General features: G+C 36.8%; 1 protein-coding gene across 2 annotated transcripts in view; it reads left to right on the top strand.

Annotated features, from left to right (window-relative positions):
• Window positions 1-16,692, top strand: part of LEPR (leptin receptor) — a 90,942-nt gene that overhangs the window by 39,092 nt on the left and 35,158 nt on the right. For both annotated transcript variants that reach the window (XM_061121682.1, XM_061121681.1), the window contains exons 6-8: window positions 7,046-7,254; window positions 12,361-12,506; window positions 16,028-16,172. In XM_061121682.1, coding sequence (XP_060977665.1) covers window positions 7,046-7,254; window positions 12,361-12,506; window positions 16,028-16,172 — 500 coding nt within the window. The remainder of the gene's footprint in view (window positions 1-7,045; window positions 7,255-12,360; window positions 12,507-16,027; window positions 16,173-16,692) is intronic.

Genomic DNA, 16,692 nt, shown 5'->3' with positions numbered 1-16,692 from the left:
TAGACATGAGTTTGAACAAACTCCAGGAGATAGTGAAGGACAGAGTAGCCTGGTGTGCTGCAGTCCATGGGGTCACAAAGAATTGGACATGACTTAGTCAGTGAACAACAAACAACTTTTTCTAGAAGTGAGAAATCTTGCCTCCTTTTCCAACAATATATTACCCTAGTTGCTTAGTCCTAAAGTACACACAAAGTAATTTTGGAATAGCTAAGTTGCCAACATCCGCTGGATCATTGAAAAAGCAGGAGAGTTCCAGAAAAACACCTATTTCTGCTTTATTGACTATGCCAAAGCCTTTGACTATGTGGATCACCACAAACTGTGGAAAATTCTTCAAGAGATGGGAATACCAGACCACCTGACCTGCCTCTAGAGAAACCTATATTCAGGTCAGGAAGCAACAGTTAGAACTGGACATGGACAACAGACTGGTTCCAAATAGGAAAAGGAGTTCGTCAAGGCTGTATATTATCACCCTGCTTATTTAACTTATATGCAGAGTACATCATGAGAAACGCTGGGCTGGAAGAAGCACAAGCTGGTATCAAGATTGCCAGGAGAAATATCAATAACCTCAGATATGCAGATGACATCACCCTTATGACAGAAAGTGAAGAGGAACTAAAAAGCCTCTTGGTGAAAGTGAAAGAGGAGAGTGAAAAAGTTGGCTTAAAGCTCAACATTCAGAAACCTAAGATCATGGCATCTGGTCCCATCACTTAATGGGAAATAGATGGGGAAACAGTGGAAACAGTGTCAGACTTTATTTTTTTGGGCTCCAAAATCACTGCAGATGGTGACTGCAGCCATGAAGTTAAAAGATGCTTACTCCTTGGAAGGAAAGTTATGACCAACCTAGATAGCATATTGAAAAGCAGAGACATTACTTTGCCAACAAGGGTCCATCTGGTCAAGGCTGTGGTTTTTCCGGTGGTCATGTATGGATGTGAGAGTTGGATGTGAAGAAAGCTGAGCACCGATGAATTGATGGTTTTGGACTGTGGTGTTGGAGCAGACTCTTGAGATTCCCTTGGACTGCAAGGAGATCCAACCAGTCCATCCTAAAGGTTATCAGTCCTGGGTGTTCATTGGAAGGACTGATGCTTATGCTGAAACTCCAATACTTTGGCCACCTCATGCGAAGAGCTGACTCATTGGAAAAGACCCTAATGCTGGGAGGGATGGGGGCAGGAGGAGAAGGGGATGACAGAGGATGAGATGGCTGGATGGCGTCACCAACTCGATGGGCATGAGTTTGCGTAAACTCCGGAAGTTGGTGATGCACAGGGAGGCCTGGCGTGCTGCGATTCATGGGGTCACAAAGAGTTGGACACGACTGAGCAACTGAACTGAAGCCATACTACTGTAGGAAACAAGCAGGGTAACTAGAGTACAGTTTTGTGTTGACTCATTTTGTCTTTGCTAATGACAAAGATTACATGATCGAAATACTGTCTAGTTAACTAGGATATCCCCTCCCCTTCCACTTCAGGTGGTTATGTTGTTAACTTGATATATATTTAGATCCCTTTGCTTTTGTTTGTATTCCTTTTTTATTTTTTTCTCCCTCCATCTCATTCTTGTTGATTTTCCATTTGTTTGATAATATCGTACAACTGAGAAGTACTTTGTTTTATACAGAATGCTTCTTAAATTTGTCTCCTTGATGAAATTTGTCAGCTTCTCACCTGGACCTAATTCATGAGGTCTGGGCTGGGTTTGCATTTCTATCAAGTTACAGATGATGCTAATATTATTGGCTTGGGAACCATATTATGAGAGCCTCTGATCTATAACACTTACTAAACACCGATTCCTTGGACCCAGATATGCTGAATTCCATGGAGGGTCCAGGAATCTAGTTTTAACGAGGCTCCAGGTGATTTTTATGATGAAACTAGTCTGGGATGCTAAACTGTTTTTTGAAATTCCTTGTGATGGGTAAAGTAGATTTTTGGGAGTAACATTTGTATAGGTTACCAGTCTGAGATTTAAAATGTGACTTGATTAAATTATTCACAAAACTAATGCTAAATTTTCCAATTCATTTTATGGTTCGCCGACTATGTTTGGCTCTCAGTTTATGTCACAGTAAAGAGCACTCATTTGGTGTTACTCCTATAATAATTCAGTGTAGATCTTTCTTAGAGAAGTTTTAAAATATTCATAGAAAAATTTTGGGGGGAATAAGTAACATGACCAAAGTCAGAGGATAGGATGTGCTTTCTATAAACCACTGTGAGTAAAAGGTGAAATTTCAGTACTAATTATATATCTAGCTTCTGAGTAGAAATACTGCCCTAATTGAGAAATTTGCAAGGAAACCAAATTTAAAATTTATTTGACAACTTTTTTATTATTTTCATTTGCAAGTATAGTTTATTCATATATAGAGGGATTAAATAAATAGTGGCACTAAATTTATGTATGTGAGTACTGGCAATGCATAAAATATTTTGCTGCATAAACATTTTTCAAGAATGTCAGAAATTCTTAAGTTTTGATTATTTTAAGCCAATGTATTGCTTTCTTATTTTAAAAATTTGATCCCCATTTTGATTTACACTACTTTGAAATTTTGATAATTTAAAAGTAGTATTATCAAAATTTTAAAGTACCTTTTAAAACTCTGTTTTCTTGTTTGAAATGATTTTATTTATTTATTTATTTTATTTTTGGCTGTGCTGGGTCTTTGCTGCTATGTGTGGGCTTTCTCTAGCTGTGGTGAGTGGAGGCTTCTGTTGTTGTAGGTCATGGGCTCTAGAGCATGAGGGCTTCAGTAGTTGTGGCTCACGGGCTTAGTTGCCCCATGGGATGTAGAATCTTCCCAGGTCAGGGATTGAACCCATGTCCCCTACATTGGCAGGTGTATTCTTAACCACTGGGCCACCAGGGAAGTCCTTCAAATATCATTTGATGTAAGTAAATACTTAAAACTTTAAAAAATCTTTTGGAAGATAAAAGAAGTTCTTATGTTTACTTTGAGACGTCACAAGGCTGTATAGTTCAGGTTTCACACAAACTTGGAAAAACTTCTACTCTAATAAATGTGAGAAATATCTAATGTTTTCCTCAAGGAGAAAATAATTCAAAATAATTCTGTAATTTTCTAATTTTTGATTTTTTGAAATATTAACAATTCAGATTATATTTATTCTTTAGTTGTGGCCATTAAAGTCTTTTTTAATCCCTTAAGTAAAATGATAATGGTAACAGTGAACTTAACTTGTGATTATAAGGAATCTTGGATGTAATGAATTGAGTACTGAACATGGAAGCATGAGACTTAAGATGAATTCCAGTCCATGTTCTCTCTGAGCCTCAGTTTTTTTACTTGTAAAATAGGTGATATGAGTTCCCTCATAAAGTGGTTTGAAAAATTGATGTAGATAGTGATCCTCAAGGTGTTTTGTGTGCTTTATCAGTTCAGTTCAGTTCAGTTCAGTATATTATGCTAAATAGTGAAATTTGATGATATATTTAATGTGGTTTCTATATTTTTGTGTCCTTTTTTCATCAAGTAGTCACCAGTTCAGTTCAGTCGCCCAGTCAAGTCCGACTCTTTGTGGCCCCATGGACTGCAGCACACCAGGCCTCCCTGTCCATCACCAGCTCCTGGAGTTTACTCAGACTCATGTCCATTAAGTCCATGATGCCATCCAACCATCTCATTCTCTGTCATCTCCTTCTCCTCCCATCTTTAATCTTTCCCAGCATCAAGGTCTTTTCAAATGAATGAGGTGGTCAAGGTATTGGAGTTTCAGCTTCAACATCAGTCCTTCCAGTGAATATTCAGGACTGATTTCCTTTAGGATGGACTGGTTGGATCTCCTTGCAGTCCAAGGGACTCTCAAGAGTCTCCTCCAACACCACAGTTCAAAAGCATCTGTTTTTCAGCGCTCAGGTTTCTTTATAGTCCAACTCTCACATCCATACATGACCACTGGAAAAACCATAGCCTTGACTAGACCCCCTTTTTGGCAAAGTAATGTCTCTTCTTTTTAATATGCTGTCTGGGTTGGTCAAAACTTTTCTTCTAAGGAGTAAACGTCTTTTAACTTCATGGCTGTAGTCTCCATCTGCAGTGATTTTTGGAGTCCCAAAAAATAAAGTCTGAGACTGTTTCCACTCTTTCCCCATCTATTTCCCATGAAGTGATGGGACCAGATGCCATGATCTTAGTTTTCTGAATGTTGAGCTTTAAGACAACTTTTTCACTCTCCTCTTTCACTTTCATCAAGAGATTCTTTAGTTCTTCTTCACTTTCTGCCATAAGGGTGGTGTCATCTGCATGTCTGAGGTTATTGATATTTCTCCCGGCAATCTTGATTCCAGCTTGTGCTTCCTCCAGTCCAGCATGTCTCATGATGTACTCTGCATAGAAGTTAAATAATCAGGGTGACAATATACAGCCTTGATGTACTCCTTTTCCTATTTGGAACCAGTCTGTTGTTCCATGTCCAGTTCTAACTGTTGCTTCCTGACCTGCAGACAGATTTCTCAAGAGGCAGGTCAGGTGGTCTGGTATACTGGTAGTTACCAGCAGGGAGTGCAAAATGTTTTTGGCCTATAGCTGGGATAGAAAATCTTTTTTCTTAAAGGTGAAGATAATAAATATTTTAGGCTTTACTCTCTGTTCTCTCTGTATCACAACCTTGTAGTCATAGTTACTAATGAATGAGTTAGTAAATGAATGAGCATGACTGTGTTTATGGACACTGAAATGTGAATTTTATATAATTTCCATGATTGTGGGATATTCTTCCTTCTTTTTTAAAACCAGTAGATAATGTAAGAAATGCTTCTTAGCTCATAGGCTGTACAAAAGCAATTGTATTTGGCTTGTGGGATACAGTTTCCTCACCCCTGAGTTTCATGATGGGTTATCTGTTGGAGTGATTTGGGAAATTACTGTGTGGAGATTTTTACTAAAAACCCTACAAATTATGAAATACTATGATATATATTGTGTAGTACATGTACTCTATAATACATAATCATTATATATCATTATTATGAATATATACTATGCATATTTTTGTGTATACTGAAATTATAAAGTAAATGAAAATGAGATTAATTAAAAAGAACACAGCAGTGAAATGGTAGAGAAACCACAGAGTTAATCTCTTTAGGAATCAGCCCTATTTTACAAATATCAACTGTATTTAGAAAAATATGGCATTGGTGAGACCATCTAAAGTAAGAGTATAATTCTAACTTTTCTTTTTGTTTTAAAAAAGAAAAAAATCACCAGAATTTCCCTTTAAAAATTATTAGTGGGGAATATGTTTTCTGTTCAGTTCTTTTTTGCCTTAAAATTCAGAAGTTTTTCAGTCAAAGCATAATACAAGCTGCAAGCCTATTTCTGACATAAAATACTGCATTTATTTAATTTGTTCCATACTCTTGATAAAAGCTTTTATTTTAATATTTGAAAAACACATTGAAGCCATGGTGTGATATTTTTAAAAATCACATTTTATTGGAATTGTTTAAAGGTTTAGGTGAAGTTGAAAGTGCTAAGTCATTCTACCTTCAATTCGAAATGGAATTTTGAGTGTATAGCATTTTGAAGTTTTCAAAAACACTTTTTTTGGCACAGTATTTTTATTTTAAGGTAAAATTTACATATAATAAAATGCACCTTAAATATAAGGTTGATGAATTTTGAGAAGTATGTTCACCTATGTAACCAGTATCTTAATCAAATACTTTGCATTTCTCTAATAATTAATGATGTTGAGCCTCTTTTCATGTGTTTTTTGGCCATCTCTATGTCTTCATTGGAGAAATGTCTGTTTATATCTTCTGCCCATTTTTTGATTGACCCTTTTGTTATCTTTTTATCTTTCATAGTATCTTTTGAAGAACAGAAGTTTTTAATGTTGATAAAAATCCAATTATCAATTTGTCATTCTGTAACACATGCTTTTGTGTTGCATCTAAGAAATTATTACTTAAAACAAAGTCACAAATTTTTTCCCCACAGTTTCTTCTGATTCATAGCTTTAAATTCTGCATTTAGATTAATGATCTATTTTGAATTAATTTTTGAATCTTATGTGAGGTGTGGATTAAAGTTGAATTTTTGTGTGAAGGGGGGCATATAGATATCCCACTGTTTCAGCACAATTTATTGAAAAGATTACTCTTTCTCCACAGAATTGCTTTTGTACCTTTGTAGAAAATTAATTGTCCATATAGGTGTTGGTTTCTTTTGTTCCATTAATCTATTTTTTTCTCTTTACATTCATACTCCTTTGGCTTGATTATTGTAGCTTATTAGCTGTGATTTCTTGTTTTATTATTTTAGTGATGGCTTTAGGATTTAGAATATAGGTCTTTAACTTAATATAGTCGAACTGATGTTATACCTCCAACTGACATTTCACCACTACATGTATAATGGAAGAAATTTATAGCTGTATACTTACATATCTCCCCTTTTGCCAAGTTTGGTATTAATGTCATACATTTTATTTCTACCTATGTTATAAACCCCACACTTTATGGTTTTTATTTTTGCTTTAATTAGTCAGTAAATATTTATCCTTTAAGTTAAATTTCATTTCTTTGTGTGGAACCAGACTTCTATTTACTGTCATTTTCTTTTTGTCCGAAAGACTTCCTTCAGCATTTTTTTTCTAAAGGAAGTTTTTGCAAGTTTGATTAATGATAAATTCTTTCCATTTTGGTGTGTCTGTAAAAAGCCTTTATTACATGTTTATTTTGAAGATATTTGTCTTGAATATGGGATTTAAAAATCACAATTTTTCTTTCAGAACTTCACTGTTGCCTCATTGTCTTCTTGCTTGTATTATTTCTAACTTGATTTATTGATTCTAACTTATATTGATTGCTAACTTGCTTTAACCCTTATCTTTGTGTCTCTGCTATAATGTAGCTTTTTTCCCCCAGAAGCTCTTTAAGCTGGGTGTGCAAAACACTTTACCTCAATTTGGATTTTGTGTCCTACATTTTAAATATATCTAGTGCTTTCACATCTATGTTAATACATAGCTCTTCTTTTCTCATGTAGGCTTGACGTGCTAGAAGAATCACCTCTGCTCCCCCAGACAGACGGTTTTCAGATTGTTCAGTGCAACTGCAGTGTTCAGGAGTGTTGTGAATGTCGTGTGCCCGTGCCGACAGCCAAACTCAATAGCACCCTTCTTATGTATTTGAAAATCACATCTGGTGGAGTCGTTTTTCCCTCACCTCCAATGTCAGCTCAGCCCATTAATGTTGGTAAGTTGTGCCTAAGAAAGATAATATCTTTAAACATCAGTCATAAAAACAGGTTGAAAATTGTTTACAAGATGTTTCATTAGCGTATCTCGTTTTGACCGACACTGTAAGGATGATAAATGTAGTCTTCAGTTCAGTTCAGTTAAGTTCAGTCACTCAGTCATATCCGACTCTTTGCGACTCCATGAATCACAGCATGCCAGGCCTCCCTGTCCATCACCAACTCCCGGAGTCTACCCAAACCCATGCCCATCGAGTCGGTGATGCCATCCAGCCATCTCATCCTCTGTCATCCCCTTCTCCTCCTGCCCCCAATCCTTCCCAGCATCAGGGTCTTTTCCAATGAGTCAACTCTTCGCATGAGGTGGCCAAAGTACTGGAGTTTCAGCTTCAGCATCAGTCCTTCCAATGAACACCCAGGACTGATCTCCTTTAGGATGGACTGGTTGGATCTCCTTGCAGTCCAAGGGATTCTCAAGAGTCTTCTCCAACACCACAGTTCAAAAGCATCAATTCCTCAGCACTCAGCTTTCTTTACAGTCCAACTCTCCCATCCATACATGACCACTGGAAAAACCATAGCTTTGACTAGATGGACCTTTGTTGACAAAGTAATGCCTCTGCTTTTAAATATGCTATCCAGGTTGGTCATAACTTTCCTTCCAAGGAGTAAGCATCTTTTAATTTCATGGCTGCGGTCACCATCTGCAGTGATTTTGTAGTCTTAGGGGGTGTTAAAAGCAGCTTCTAGAATGATTTAACAACAGTATAGGTATTTCTGCAATTGTAACAAATTCATTTTGAAACCAGTTTGATTTCTTTAAATCCTAAGTCAATCTAATGGATATGTTTTGTTTGGTTATTACTTTTTCACATCTCAGATAACTATTTCTGAAAATAATTAAAAGCTCTTTTTTACTTGACTTTATGCCTTCAATAAATATTTTTTAGAGACTCATGGGTATCAGTCACTGCTCTAGGAGCTGGGGGAAACAATGGTGAGTGAGACAAAGCGCCTGCCTCACAGAACAGGGGTAGACAGTATTGGGCAGAGAGAAACAATAAAAACATAAGCAAACTAATTGGCTGTACAAATCTGACTAGAAGAAAAACTTATGTAATAGACAAGTGCCCACATTATTAGTGCAAAGATTCCCCAGATTTCTTTGATCAACTTGAGTATATAATTATAAATATTCAGTGTATTCAGTTACATTATTCAATGTGAATAATATAGATGAATGTTAAATTATTAATTTATTAACTCAGTTTTGTGTGTATGTGTTAAATTATATGTTACATATGATACATAATTTAATAGTGTTACTGTTTTACATTATTGCAAATTCTTTATGTGCTTCTCTGCATCATTGTTTTTGCCATCACTGGAACCAGTTTTTCAGATATCTGACACCATATTCTTTAGAACTTCATCCTCACTTCTCTTTAAATACTAAGGGTATAGCATTTTTTGAATCTACATATGATATCATTTTCAACATTAGGACTTTTAAATAACTTGTCCTTTAGGGCTATATTTGTGATTTCCACGTGATTACTATGATATCCAAGCAATTCAGTCATGATATTATACCATAGGGAAAAAACAAAAAAAATCTATAAAATGTCATCATTTTCTCTTTTTTAAAACCAGTTCTATCAGATGGTTTTTTAGAAGTATTTAGAGCCAACATTGAATTAAATTGTTTTTAAAAATAAGGTAGTTAAGACAAGGTGCTGTAATAGACTTTATAAGAGACTTTTAAAAATTTGTCTTATTTCAGGTAATTTTGAGAAAAAAATCTCTCTTTTTTTTTTTTGTATTTGGGTATATGTGATTTAGATCTCAAAATTGAAAGAAATAAAATAAGACAAGTTGTACGATAGAGAATGTCAGGTGTAGGGGTCTATTATTTCAGCTGTGGAAGTCCTCTTTTAGGAAATAGCTAACATTTAAACTCAAAGAAAAAGAGATAACTATGCAAAAATCCAGAACAAAAGGTGCTCTGAGCAGGAAGAATAGCACTCACAAAATTCCTGGGATAGAATGAGCCCAGAATTTGGAAGAACCAAAGACAGGAGCCTTTTGCTTGGAGTAACTAAGGTAGGAGAACATTCAGAGATGTCGTTAGAGAGTCATCTGCATCCAGGTCATACCACAGGCTGTGGTTACAAAGTTTGGATTTTATTCTAATTGCAGTGGAAGCTTTTGTACCAGGAGAGTGATGTGATCAGATGTGTGTGTTTGTGTGTGTGTGTGGGCACATGCAAGCACACATGCATGCTCGTGCACATGTTTAAAATGTATGCTATATTGAAGAAGTAAATTGATGGGGAAGGGAAAAAGGATACTTGCAAGAATGGAAGCAGAGGACTCAGATAGGCAGCTGCCAGAGTTGTCCAGTTGGCTTAGGGTTTTTGCAGTGGAGATGTAAAGAAATGTTCAGGCTTGGGATCTGTTAGGAGATGGTGCTTCCCTCATACTCAGTTGGTAAAGAAGTGCCTGCAATGCAGGAGACCCCAGTTCAATTACTGGGTTGGGAAGGTCCACTGGAGAAGGGATAGGCTACCCACTGCAGTATTCTTGGGCTTCCCTTGTGGCTCAGCTGGTAAAGAATCCGCCTGCAATGTGGGAGACCTGGGTTCCATCCCTGGGTTGGGAAGATCCCCTGGAGAAGGGAAACGCTAGCCACTCCAGTATTTTGGCCTGGAGAATTCCATGGACTGTATAGTCCATGAGGTTGCAAAGAGTCGGACACAACTGAGCGACTTTCACTTTCACTTTTCAGGAGATGGTGCAGACTGAGTGGATTGGGTATGAAGTGTGAAGGACAGAGAGGAGTCAAGGATGACACTTAGGCTTGGTGTGAGCCTAGGATGACACTTAGGACCTGGTTAGTAGCAGAATAGTGTTACCAAATGGGGATATTGGAGATAATTAAGTGTGTGACTAATTATATTTGAGATGCTTATTAGAAATCAAAGAGACGTTGAATAGGTAGTTAGATATTTGATTCTAGAGTTAAGGGGAGATACACATTTGGGAGTCTCTAGCATCAGATGTTTATGGGATTGTATGAGGTCACGCATTTAGAGTCCAGTGAGAGAAAGACTGAGAAAGATTGAGAGGCAATCAGAGAGAAGAGGAGTAAAGGAATGTGACAGCTGGAAACTAGGTGGACAAAGTATTTCTACTTGTCCGCTACTCACAGAATAAGCAGTTGGGACACTGCTGAGAGATGGAGTAAAATGTATCAGACAGTTGACGCTGGATTCAGCGAAGAGTAGTAACCTTGGTAAGAGTAGCTTCAGTGGACTGGCAAGAAGGAAGACCTGATCAGAATAGGTTGCTTAAGAAAATGGGATGCAAAATGGAGAGTAAGTAATGCCAGCTCTTTGGAGGAATTTTCCCCTGAAAGAAGCCAGTATGTGTGGTCTGGGACTGAGTACCTAGGGGGTCCAGGGAAAGATTTATTTTTAGATTTCTAATACAAAGGCATATGTGTATGCATATAAGAACTGTAAAATAGTTTATAATTTTATGATTTCACTTCTGTTTGGTGTCTCTTTTTTTTCTATCTTTTGGGTCATGAATTTCACCTGTTACTTCTAGACTTTAGAGCTTAGCCATTCCTGCTTTAAAGTAACTAAAATTTGTAGTATGTCACAGAGAGTAAAACTTCATTAATTTTGACTTGAGGAAAAGGAAAAAACTATGACTGAATTCTTGAAATTATGGAATGTGGAAAATATTAATGTGCCATTATTTTTTGAAAATAAAATACATGTCAGTAAATATTTCAATGTAATGATGATGTCTATGTTTATGAGTAATTCTTGTTAATCGTAAAAATCTTGAAAGCATAGAGATGCACACAGAAGAAAAATACATCATTTATTTTCTACTATTTTGACATTTTTTCTATTTTAATGCATATTAACACATATCCTTTTATTTGTTCAAATTTTAATGAATTCAAGTATATATGTTGCTTAATGGGCTTCCCTTTAAGCCCATTAAGATGGCTTGGATGGTAAAGAATCTGCTGCAGTGTAGGAGACCCAGTTCAATCCCTGGGTTGGGAAGATCCCCTGGAGAAGGGAATGACTACACATTCCAGTATTCTGGCCTGGAGAATTCCATGGACTGTATAGTCCATGGGGTCGCAAAGAGTCGGACATGACTGAGCGACTAACACTTTCACTTTCACATTGTTTAATAAACTTTTAAAACTAGCAATATTAAACTTTTTCAACATTCTTCTCTAATATGATTTTAATGACTATAAATTACTCTTAAGGGTATGAACTGTTACTTGTTCAATCAGTTCTTTATTGTAAGATGTTTGTGTTGTTTCTACAGATGATTTTAAGTTTGTTGTATGTTTTAAATTGTATGTTTTAAACTCCACAGCCATAAGTCTCCACATGTGTATTTACACAAATGCATATACATACATAAAACACATAGACATATAAACTCAGAAATTAGATGCTGAGTTAAATACACCATTAGGATAAGAACTCTATCTCCATTTCTGGTGACAAGCCAAGTCCTGCTAATACTGTGTTTACTGCATGTAAATTGTGTATGCTATGGGTTATTTGAGTAGGTATGTCTCGATTTGTTGAATTTGAAAATTAATGTTTACTGTTTTACGTACAGATTTACATGAATCTGCATGCATATATGCATTGATTTTTGCATGCAAAATTTATATGCATTTCCAAGTAGTGCTCTGCAAATGCTTGTTCTCCTTGTCATTCACTAAAACAGTGGGTTTCATCAGGGGAGGCTTCAAATAAGTGTGGGAAAAGCTAGGTTCAAAGTTAAAGTTACGCAGGGCTTTTTTATAGCAGGAATTCACATTTGTCAAAATAACATCATTTTCTGATTTATAGTTTTTACCAGGTAGGGAGAAGGAAACGAAAATATATGGATTGCTGTGGTAAGGTATAGTAGTAGAATATCTTGGTTCTGTAATTAGCCTTTGGATAAGGACTCCTTAGTTTAAAATATAGGATATGCTAAAAATTCATTTTGACTTCATTTCATGATTATCATGAAAATAACTTGACTTAAAAGTGTTCTCTTTTTTTCTTAAGTGAAGCCTGATCCACCATTAGGTTTGCATATGGAAATCACAGACACGGGTAGTTTAAAGATTTCATGGTCCAGCCCAACATTGGTACCATTTCAACTTCAATATCAAGTGAAATATTCAGAGAATTCTACAAAAAATATGAGAAAAGTAAGTATATTTTAGTAAATAAAATGAAAAGTTGAGAAGCAATTAAAGAAAAGGTGAGATGCCCTCCAAGTCCCATAGAGAATGCCTCTGCATATCAAATGTGTATACTGTTTTTGAGGCGATTCAGTCATACTTCAATATCGTACCACTGGCTTTCACTCAAGATCAGCAAAAGAAATGAGCATGTACACAAAATTTCTGTATTTTCTATAAAATTATTTTAGAAAAGCTCTTCAGTATTACTAAATATCTCTTACATGTGGATCCATGTTATATTTTGATAAGCATGACAAATTTCTCCTAGAATTTACTGCCAGAAAAAGTTCCTTTTCTAAAAGCTTATGTATACTAGATTAATTCTCTTTTTTTCCCCCTCACTCTCCTTCTCTGTCTCGTTAACACAGACACACACACACACACATGACTAATGACTGCAAGAAGTCCAGATACAGAACTATTGAATTCATAATCATAGTATTTTCACTTAAAGACCTTCTCAGGTTTTGATTTTACATGCCGTCCTTATTTTTCTTATTACTCAATATATTTGTTTATATGCAGTCCATGCATTTGTACAGTATAGTCTGTCAAACCTTTTTTTCAGAAAGTGTTGTGCACCCACTAGGTGTCAAGGAACTCAGGATACACTAGTAGAACAGGATGAGGGAAGCTTGGAAGTGCAAGTGGAGAGGATGGGTTGTAATATTAATTAGAGGGAGGGGAAGATCTCTTTAAGAAAGTCATATTTGAGCAGGGATTTGAAGGAGGTGGTGATGCAGGGAAATTAGGGTCTAAACAGAGGAAATAGCAATTTAGAGGACCTTAGTTGGATGGGAAGTTGGAGGTCAGGGCAGTGAGTGAGATTAAGAGCAGTAGTGGAGGGGTAGGAGAGAAGGAGGAGTCGTGAAGAGCCTCATGGGTCATAACTTTGGCATTTTAATTTGTAAAACTAATTGTTATATAACTTAGAGGTAAAAACTTGTCTTTTTAGATCTGGGCTAATTTTCTAAGACTTGTAGTTTAGTCACTTAGTTGTGTCCGACTCTTTGCGACCCCATGGACTGCAGCATGCCAGGCTTCCCTGTCCATCATCAGCTCCTGGAGCTTGCTCAAATACATGTCCATCAAGTCAGTGGTGCCATCCAACCATCTCATCCTCTATCATCCTCGTCTCCTCCTGCCTTCAATCTTTCCCAGTATCAGGTTATTTTCCAGTGAGTCAGTTCTTTGTATCAGGTGGCCAAAGTATTGGAGTTTTAGCTTCAGCATCAGTCCTTTCAGTGAATATTCAGGACTGATTTTCTTTATGATTGACTGATTTGATCTCCTTGCAGTCCAAGGGACTCTCGGTCTTCCCCCACACTTCAGTTCAAAAGCATCAATTCTTCAGCACTTAGCTTTCTTTATAGTCCAACTCTCACATCCATGTATGACTATTGGAAAACCATAGCTTTGACTAGATGGACGTTTGTCTGCAACATAATGTCTCTCCTTTTCAATATGCTGTCTAGGTTGGTCATAGCTTTTCTTCCAAGGAGCAAGTGTCTTTTAATTTCATGGCTACAGTCACCATCTGCAGTGATTTGGAGCCCCCAAAAATAAAGTCTCTTACTGTTTCCATTGTTTCCCCATCTATTTGCCATGAAGTGATGGGACCAGATGCCATGATTTTAGTTTTCTGAATGTTGAGCTTTAAGCCGATTTTTTCACTCTTCTCTTTCACTTTCATCAAAAGGCTTGTTTGTTCTTCTTTGCCTTCTGCCATAAGGGTGGTGTCATCTGTGTATCTGATGTTATTGATATTTCTCCTGGCAATCTTGATTCCAACTTGTGCTTCTTCCAGCACTGCATTTTGCATGATGTACTCTGCACATAAGTTAAATAAGCAGGGTGACAGTATACAGCCTTGACATACTCTTTTCCCTATTTGGAACCAGTCTGTTTTTGTACATCTAGTTCTAACTGTTGCTTACTGACCTGCATACAGATTTCTCAGGAAGCAGGTCGGGTGGTCTGGTATTCCCAACTCTTGAAGAATTTTCCAGTTTGTTGTATCCACACAGTCAAAGGCTTTGGCATAGTCAATAAAGCAGATTTTTTTGGAACTCTCTTTTTTGATGATCCATAAGATGTTGGCAATTTGATCACTGGTTCCTCTGCCCTTTCTGAATCCAACTTGAACATCTGGGAGTTCATGGTTGACGTACTGTTGAAGCCTAGCTTGGAGAATTTTGAGCATTACTTTGCTAGTGTGTGAAATGAGTGCAATTGTGCGGTAGTTTGAACATCCTTTGGCATTGCCCTTCTTTAGGATTGGAATGAAAATTGACCTTTTCCAGTCTTTTTCCAGCAGTGGCCACTGCTGAGTTTTCCAAATTTGCTGGCATATTGAATGTAGCACTTTAATAGCATCATCTTTTAGGATTTGAAATAGCTCAACTAGAGTTCTATCACTTCCACTAGCTTTGTTCATAGTGATGCTTCCTAATACCACTTGACTTCTGGATTTTAAATATAGGCAATCTGATATTGTTTAATGTATTGCTGAGGCTTTTTGCCATTTTTGGTCTGTGTTGCCCCACAGTCGAATGGGCCAGGAAGTTCAATAGCTTCGGAATACCTCATTGGTTGTTTTATGAAGTTACGTCTCTTATATGTTTTCACTCTGGTTTGTAAACTGTATTTTGATTGACTGTAGCTGATCATCATGGAGAAGGAAATGGCAACCGTCCGCAGTATTCTTGCCTAGAGAATTCCATGGACAGAGGAGCCTTGCAGGCTCTAGTCCATGGAGTTGCAAAGAGTCGGACACGACTGAGCAATTAACCCACACAGCTGATCATCAGACCATGGTTCTTAAAATTATTCATGCCCTCCTTCTGTGCCCCATTGCTCTAGGAAGGTTTATAGCTCTCTGCCTACCCTGTACATCATCTTTTTTTTTTTTTAATATTTACTTATTTATTCGGCTGTGTCAGGTCTTAACTGTAGCATGCAGGATCTTTGCTGTGTCAATTGGGATCTTTCATTGTGCTGTGTGGGTTTAGTTGCTCCATGGGATGTGGGATGTTAGTTCCCCAACCAAGGATCAGACCTGTGTCCCCTGCATTGCAGGCAAGGTCTTAACCACTGGATGATCAAGGATGTCCCTCTGTGCATTGTAGTCTATTAATATCTTGTATATTATTGATGTCAGCAAAGGCGTGAAGCTTCCCACTGATTTTAGCTGTTCCTCTCCAAGTTTGAAAAGTCAATATTCATTATCATTCAGTTAAAAATATATGCTGATTATCACTGTGATTTTTTTCCCTTGAACTTACAGGCTTTTAAAAATACTATTGACTAATGTCAGTCAAACGTTTGTTACTGGGTTATTGATCTCTGTTAAATTCCACTGTGTCCAGCTAACTCCTCTGTAAGATTTTAATTCTTTGAAATTTGTAGAGACCTGCTTGTAATCAATTTTGGCAAAGGTTTCACATCAACCTGATGCTCTGATGTTTTCAAATGATATTTAACAGGCTGATGAGATTGTCTCAGCTACATCTCTGCTAGTAGACAATGTGCTTCCTGGGTCTTCATATGACGTGCAGGTGAGGAGCAAGAGATTGGATGGCCTAGGACTCTGGAGTGACTGGAGCGCCCTTCTTACCTTTACTACACAAGGTAGGTTTTGTAGGAGTCACTTCTGTTCATAGAGGAGTATGATTCCCGAATTGCCTTTGGCATATTATACTTGTCTTAAATTTTGTGGTGGTAAACCAAAAGGAGGAACACTGTTTTAACTTCTAATTTAAATTTTGAACAAGGTAATCCTTTAGTGAAAATTTGTGTGAGAGTTCCCTCATTTATGCTCATCCATAACAGTATCTTGCTGAATTACTCTTTCTTACTCAAAAGACAGAGTTGATATAAAAGTTCCAAATATACAAATTCAGAACACTGCTTGTTCTTATGTTTCCTGAATTTGCACTTGAAAATCAGATATATTTATTTGGTAAAAGTTTTAAATATTAAAGTTTTATTTGAATATTATATATGTTATATAATTAAGCAATTCTTATCACTCCAGATGCTTGCTTTTCAAAGCGTTTGCTTTCAGTTTTCATGTTTTTAAAATAATCTTTAACGTCAGAAAAACTGCAGTTTATTCACAGCTTCCTCATGGAGTTGAGGTGCAATGTTT

Source organism: Dama dama, chromosome 20 (assembly GCF_033118175.1).
Source record: "Dama dama isolate Ldn47 chromosome 20, ASM3311817v1, whole genome shotgun sequence".
Taxonomy (NCBI): domain Eukaryota; kingdom Metazoa; phylum Chordata; class Mammalia; order Artiodactyla; family Cervidae; genus Dama; species Dama dama.
Note: the sequence above shows the minus strand (reverse complement) of the source record. Positions and strands in the feature narration are given on the sequence as shown.